This window comes from Nipponia nippon, unplaced genomic scaffold (assembly GCF_047370975.1).
Source record: "Nipponia nippon isolate SJK-2023a ecotype South Korea unplaced genomic scaffold, ASM4737097v1 scaffold_14, whole genome shotgun sequence".
NCBI classification, from domain to species: domain Eukaryota; kingdom Metazoa; phylum Chordata; class Aves; order Pelecaniformes; family Threskiornithidae; genus Nipponia; species Nipponia nippon.
The window spans coordinates 12300722-12308068 of NW_028262330.1; the positions used below are offsets into that span (position 1 = coordinate 12300722).

A 7347-nucleotide genomic window follows, 5' to 3' on the forward strand; every position below is an offset into this window, starting at 1 on the left:
TTATAGCTCCGTCGGTATAGATGCTCGCTGACGGTTCTGCATGTCCTTCTGTTTCACCTCCATAGAGATGTCTGTGAGGTCTTGGATAAACTGCTGAATCTAGGGTGGGGAAGAGAGGTGGCAGAGCTCAGAGCAGGGATGGGAACAGGAGGCAGAGGGCGGCTTCTTGGCCCTTTTGGAGGGCAAATTTCACCAACCAAACTGAGCAGGAGGATAAGGCATTTGCCTTGCTGGATCTGCACCAGCAGAACGGGCTTTTGTGGGTGAGTCTGAGTTCAGGGCAAGGGCGAAAGAAACCAAACCTTGGCCATGGGTTGATCTCCATCCCCTGCCCCAGCCTGCCTGTCTCCCACTCCTTCTGCCTGCACACCCTGCTCCACCTCCTTGGACAAGACAGGTTTGCCTGGTGTCCTCTGCCCATTCCCTCTGCCCAAAAGAGAGCTCAGGTGAAAAGGAAGGTGTCTGTTGGGCACATTGATTTCCCTGGGCTCTCCCCTCCGTTTGGGCAGCTGAGGGTCATTACTGCTCCTCTTTCTGGGCAGGGAGAAGGGATCTGGTTAGCTCTACCATGTTCAGCTGTCTGTGGCTGTCATCCACCGGCACATTCACGTTTGCTTTCAGCTGCATGCTCATGCACTGGAAGAGGTTGAGGATGGCCATCTTGATGGTCCCCAGCTTCAGTGTTTTCTCGGTATTCGTGTTCTGGATGTTGGCCCAGCGAGCCTCCTGAGAGGAGAGGAGACATGCAGCATGGGGACATGCCCCAGAAAAGATGCTGCTTCAGCACTGGAGACCCTGGCTTGCAGACCCTAACTTCCACACTCATCTGTTTTGTTAGGAAGAACCTGTCCTTGCCCAGGGCTGTGCTGGAGGTGGTTCAGCTTGGTGTGGTGGAAGCAGATCCAGGAACCACCACAGCTGCCCCTTGCCGCAGGAACTTCCGCATCTCTCTGCCAGCTCCTGCAATCCTCACTCTGGTGGGTCCTCCCTGCAGGCCCCAGTTGCACTCCCCACAGCAGGGCTAGCTGATACCCTGGGAGCAGCGCATCCCACTGCCACCCTCCTAGACCAGGTGCTTTCCAGCTTTGCCTGATGGGACCCAACTCCTGGAGCCTGGAGTATCCAATAAGGGAATTTGGCAAGGCCCCCTCGGGGTGATGCAAAGGGAGCAGAGGCCAGAGAGCTGGCAATGTGTACATTGGTGTGCCTCACTACAGCCCAGTTTACCACCAGTCTGGTCGCTTTTAGACTGGTAAGGAGGGAGGAGAAGGGGTGAGCCCTGGTGGGCAGATGCTGTGCAAAGCATGAAAACAAATAATAAAAATCAGCAAAACCCACTTCACTCTGAGGCCTGAGCCATGAACAGAGACCACAAGACATGACACTGAAGCCCCATTACAGGGATGCTGCTGCAAGGAATGGTGAACGGAAATGAGTATGATCAGGCTAGCCAAACCCAACGGGCACGTGGTGGAGTATGCAGGGGTTTTGTGCCAAGGCAGACCTCCCCAAAGCCTGGTTAGCTGATCTCTTTTGACTATGAGTTCAAGCAAGAATTGAAAGATCATGATGGCTTTGTGAGGGCCTTGTCTTAATCCCTGATGTAACCTGCTCCAGACCTGGTCTGTCATTCTACAACCCCTGGGAGGGACAAAATTAGGCATCTCCTCCAATCACAAAGGCTGCTACTGGGCCTTGCTATGACCCCGTAGCTTAGGGATGAGCCATAAGCTGGTCTTGACACAGCCAGGCCTTGGAGCTCATCCCCTGCCCACCTCACGTTTTCTCACCCAGGGGAGGATGTCACTTTGAGCCTTGTCAAAACGTTGTTGGAGCTGCACCAGCTCATTTTTGTACTGCAGGATCTCAGCTTCTTTCTCTGCCATGTACTGGTCCAGGAGCACCTTGGCTTGCTCAGACATTTCCTTGTGCCCCTGTTGTGACTGCAGCAGGTCCTTGTGCATCCTCACCAGTGTCTTGTAGCGCCAAATGACTTCCTGGATCTCCTCAAACTGCAGCAGAGGGCTCCTGGTGTTAGTAATCCCCCTGCCCTCCCCTCATCACGATTGCAAGTCTCATGCTGTTTGGCACTGTGCCCTGACCAGGGACACCACCTCCGCCAGCTGAAAGATCATCCCTTCTTGAGAAGACTATTGCTCCAGTTGGTTTGTGAGCATCACCACATTCCCTGTGTGATGACATCCCACTGTGCCAGACCCAGAGCTGTCACTGCTATAAGCAAGGGGAGATATTGCACCTCTTCCCCAGGTGAGCAGTGCTCTGATAAAACACAAAGCACAACTGCAACTGCCAGCGCTGAGTCACCTAGACATGGGAGGGGGGCAGCTGGGACTGCAGGAGTATGAGTGATGCATGGAGTGATGCCCAGGCATCCTTGAGAGAGGGCACAGCTTTTTTGACAACTGCCTGGGTTCCCATTCCTAGGCAGGTTTTCACTTCTCCCAAACCATCAATGTGACACGAAACAGTGACACAAAGGGGTCTCCATTCCCCTCAGCCCTGGGCTTTTCCCCCTTGTAACAGTTTTTCTTTGGTTTTCTCAAGCCTTCACCTCCTTTTCTGGTTCTCCTCCCCTAACTCTGGTCCCCTTGGCTCACCCTGGTTGCAGGGAACCTCCTCCCATCCCATCTGAGGTCTCTGGGTTTGACCAAGTGTTATGATTTCCCTGGACTTGCCTTATCTTCTCTAGGTTTAACACCCATGTAAGGCTTTCCTTGAGGCCATGATCTGTCTCTCTCATGTCCAAACTCACCTGTGAGATCTTCACCACATCCTCCAGGTATTTGTTGAAGATGGAGTACTTCTGCACTTTGTTGCAGAATTTCTGGTGCTTAATTTTCAGGGCCTCCAGTTCCCTCTTAGCTATCAAAAGCTCGCTCTCCTTTTGCATCTTCCTCTCTCTCTCTTTGCTGGCTTTCTTCAGAGCTTGGATTCGCATCTTATCATTTTCCTGGTGATGTTTCCCCCACCAATACACACACACGTACATACACACACACACACACACAGGGAAAAGAAGGCAAGGGAAGATGGAGCTGGGTCACTCAACAGCACCGGGAGGAGATACCTTCACAGAGGAGAGACCAGTACTGGAGCATCCCTGGGAGCATTTTCACTCCCTGTTTAACAGGGCTGTCCCTCTTGCATTGACCCTTCAGTCTTGGAGACAGCCACCTGGGATGGCACTCTGATTTTCAAACCTACTGGTATCTGTCCCTAGAAGACACCTGAGTGTCAACAGTGGGGACAGGCTGAGACCCTTCTTGGGGGATGTATGGGGTCCTCAGGAGATCACACTGGTACAGGACAAGCTCTCTCCCGCCCAAGCTCTACCAGGGCTTTCCACATCTGTGGTACAAAACCCCGTGCCCTGCCAGTCCTATTCCTCACACCTCCAGGCTCAAGGGAGGCTTGGACAGATGTGGTGGCCCAAGACTGTATCCCCCAAGGGAGGGGAGGATGTGGTGGTGCTGCTCAGGGTCATGTCAGCCGAGCCTATCAGGGGCAGGTGTACCTTTAAAATTTTCCCAGATTTCTCCATGTAGGTTTTCAGCTGAGCCTCCTTGGCCTGGAGGTCCCTCCACTGGCAGGTTATGACTTTCATCCTCTCTCTGAAGGCCTGGCAGCACCAGAGCAAGTGTGACATGGCTGCTTGCACCCAGAGCCAGTCACCTGCCCGATGCTGCCCTCCAAAAAACCATAAGCCCTCCCAACCATGCCGCAGCACCCTCCTGTCTTTCTCACCTCTTCCTTCACCTCCAGAGTCTTTTGCATCAGTCGGGCTTGTTTCTTCTTCTCCTGGAGGCGAATAAATGGAGACAAGGAGTCCTCCTCCGTCAGTCTGAGTTTCCTGCCACAGAAGTTTTCCTTGAGGTTACACGCTGGGTCTGGTACCTTGGCAGGGTGTTGGGTTGCTCTGCCCCATCACCGGTGGACACAGTACTGGGTGGGGTGACGGGGCAGAGCAACCCAACACTGTCACAGATCCCATCTGGCAGCACGGTATCCCACCTCTCCCCAGCAGGGATCCCACTGAGAGAGCAAAGGGGTGTTACAGGGAGGAACAGGGCTGGGGAAAGAAGGTACAAGAGGAGACTGAAGTGGTGGACAGAAGGGATGGGAGTTTGCCATGATGGGGGAAGGAGGGATGGAGGAGACAGAGGATGGAGGGAATGGAGGCAGGTGGAGAAGCCCCCTCACCTGAGCAAGGCCAGGAGGTTCTGCCTGTAGTGCATGTGGAAATAGGCTGACAGGTCTTCATCGCCCATGGTGGCCATCGCTGCAGCCACCAGCAGGACCCAGAGACGCCAGGTCCTTCTGGCACTGCTCTTCTCCCAAGTCAGCATGGGAGCTGCCCTGCAAGCCTGAGGGCTTGGCAGTGCATGGGAGAGGCAGCTGGGCAGGCGATGAGCCCCTGGATGCCTCTTACATCCACTTTCCCAGGACCTTCCTTGCCCTGGTCGTGCCTGTGGCCACCAGCTGTTAGTGGCCAGTTGGCATGGAACAGTTGCTGGGGGCAGCTGGAAGATGCTCGGGCAGTTACTTGGCAACCGAAGCCAGGGCGGGGGGCAACGCCAGCAAGGGGGGCTGACCACTGTGTCCAGGATCAGGACTCTCCAGCACTGAAGGAAATCTGAACACATGCAGATTTCTTTTCCCTCCTCTCATTTTCTCTGTTTCTTCCTCTGCTAAAAATCAGCCCTGTGTCCTGTGACCTCTGCTGTCTTGGGCAGGTATTTCAGCATCCTCAACATCCACATCCCGCTGTCTCAGAGCTCAGGGCAGGAGCTTGCTCCTTCTCTCCCAAAACACCAGATGGAAAGACAGTTAAACTGAGGCACATCGTCAGGGATGCTTGATCACTGTACTGCCCATGGTTCTCTCTCTGTGTGGGACGGAGGTCTACCATTCGCTAAAAATGAACTGATTTTTTTTTTAATTTATTTTATTTTTTCCCCAGAACAAGGCATTTGAACAAGGTCCATTGCTCACAGTAAAGGGGTGGTGTTCATAGGCCAGGTGGGGGAAAACCTACAGAGGATGGTGACCTTGGGGTCTGCTCCTTCCACAGGAGATTTCACCCTCTGATGTTTGCTTCTGTCAGTCTCTGGCTTCCTCACTGCCTTAACATACCAGAACATTTCTATGAGCTACTGAAGCTGAAACACCCCTGGCTTGATGGAAAAGGGTATGACTCTCTGGGGAGAGAAGTCTTCATGTCTGTTACAACCCTGACTTGCATCAGGGAAATTGTTTTCAGGCAAACGTCACCCCTTGCTCATTATAAACCAGCAGGAGCTGGGGAAAGTCTGCCAGATCCATCTGGCACTTTAAACAGCAAGAAGATGTATGGCCCAGGGAGGGACCATTTGTTATATGAGAGATGCCTCATTTAGAGACAAATGACCCAAGGCAAAGCAGTGAATATGCCTGGCTTTTTTTACTGAGGTTCAAATCGGTCCCGTCACGGACAGGTGACTTCCCCTCTGTCCATCTCCAGGTCATCATAGGGCTGTTCCCATCCCGCCGGGTCAGGCAGATTAAACCTGGTCTTCTGGAGCAGTTTCTGGACCTTGGCAGGGACAAGTCTTGCCTGGGAGTGGCACAAGTCTTGGCTGGGAGCAGGGTTTGTGCCTGCCTGCAAGGTGAGGGGGCTCAGCCCTTCCCCCAGCAGGCAGGGATCCTCTCTGGAAAAGTCCTGCCCACCCTTGCATCTCCTGAGCTGGAGGAGCTGCAGAGCATGGAAACCCACCAGGAAGGTCTCAGTGCATCTGAATTTCAAGTACTTGCTGCAGAGCCAGGAGCTGGGGCACAGTCCGTCTGGGAAGCGACAGCGGCCTGCTCTCCCACACGAGCAGGGCTGTGGAGCCGTATGTGTCCTTGTCCTCCAGTGGCTGAAGTGAGCTGTCTGAAATGAAAAAACCTACGATTTTGGGGAGCACAATCTGAGGCAGGTGCTGGGCACCAGGTTCAGCACTTCAAACAATTAAAGTTCATTATCATTATCAATAATTGGAGACAGACATTTCCAAGGGGAAGCACTGGCTGACTTCCCAGTCTGACTGAGAATTCCCCATTATATGACATTTTGTCACACAAATGACAGACGGGCTCCAGGGAGCAAGTGATGTCATCAGGCACCTTCCTGCTTGTTAGGCACGTATAACACCGAGGGGCTGCCCCTGTCCTGTTGGCTTCACGGTATTTCGTTGTTCCTGAGGAGGTGCTGCCCTTCCACAGCAAGGATGGAAATCGCAGCCCATAGCGAAATCCCTGGGGTTTTACCTTCCCCTGTAGATAGCTGTGGGATTCTCACTTTCCACGCTGAATGCTCTGAGCGAAGCTACTGCTGCCTGCAGGCTTATGAATGATGGAGAAGTCACCAGCAGGTTTTATTCTTATTGATCAGTAGAAATTGCGGCTGAGTCCAAGGAGGGTCAATCAAATGGTAAAGGGCTTGGCAGGGGTTGAGGATCTCCCAGCACTCTTGTGCCCAGGGAAAGCCCCTTCCTGTGCACCCTTTTCGCCATGTGTTAGCAATGGGGAGGCACGGTGCCCACTGGCTTAGCACAGCAGAGACCCAAGCTCAAATCCCTTGTGTTATTCTCAGCCTTTCTTGTGTGGCTTCCCACAGATGAGCCATCACCAACGTTAGCTCATGGATTCCCTCTGCTCCTGCCTCCACCTCCCCTGTTTTGGCAGACAGCAGAGCTGCTTGGATTGGAGATCTTTGTGTGCCCCATCTGTACAGGACCTTGTAACATTCGCTCCTTTTCATCACCGCAATGCCATAATGACTGGCATAAAATACGTGCACTGCAGCAAACAGGGCTGATGCCATTGTCTGAGGCCAGGAGCCCCCAAAACTTTACTCAGGGGGGTCATCTTCTGTGTGAGACAGTGAGCTGGCTGAGGACAGGACTGTTAATTCCAGAAGATGTGGTGTGAGATGCCCTATCGTTACTAAGGTGCCAGTGATGTCTGCTAGGGTGTTGGGAAGGTGCTCTGGAGAGTGGCTACCATGGAATCACCTTGATGGGTTTCCCATGTGGCACATGGGGCTGAGCCTCTCCTGGGACAACCCCAGAAGAAGCCTGGACAGGGTGGCTGGGTCTGTCTGGCTACGTAACTGGGGATCCCCGATCTGCTGTTGTTTTCTGAGTTCCTCCATGTTTGCACTGATGAAGCTTGCATGTGCTCATGGCCTTCTGTGGTGGTCCCCAGCATGGCTGGGCCAGGGTATCACTCAGGGATCCCCCCTGCCAGTGTTTCTCTGGGCTCTTTCATGTTTGCAAGGATGATTCCTTTCACATATTACCCAACGGT

General features: G+C 53.3%; 1 protein-coding gene across 1 annotated transcript; it reads right to left on the minus strand.

Annotated features, from left to right (window-relative positions):
• CCDC42 (coiled-coil domain containing 42) lies at positions 1-4298 on the minus strand. Its single transcript, XM_009463387.2, has 7 exons — positions 4222-4298; positions 3766-3871; positions 3536-3640; positions 2774-2971; positions 1791-2012; positions 568-726; positions 1-99 (listed from the first exon to the last, which is right to left on the minus strand). Exons 1-7 carry the CDS (start codon positions 4296-4298, stop codon positions 1-3), a joined length of 966 nt encoding a protein of 321 aa, XP_009461662.1.
• Between the last annotated feature and the right edge of the window lie 3049 nt (positions 4299-7347).

Excerpts from the sequence above, each read along its gene's own strand:
- CCDC42 (XM_009463387.2), bottom strand. The coding sequence starts at position 4,298 with ATGGCCACCATGGGCGATGAAGACCTGTCAGCCTATTTCCACATGCAC. Across the intron at positions 3,641-3,765 it reads CTCTGGAGGTGAAGGAAGAG|GCCTTCAGAGAGAGGATGAA; the intron begins GTGAGAAAGACA and ends TGGTGCTGCCAG. Across the intron at positions 727-1,790 it reads AAAGTGACATCCTCCCCTGG|GAGGCTCGCTGGGCCAACAT; the intron begins GTGAGAAAACGT and ends CTCTCCTCTCAG.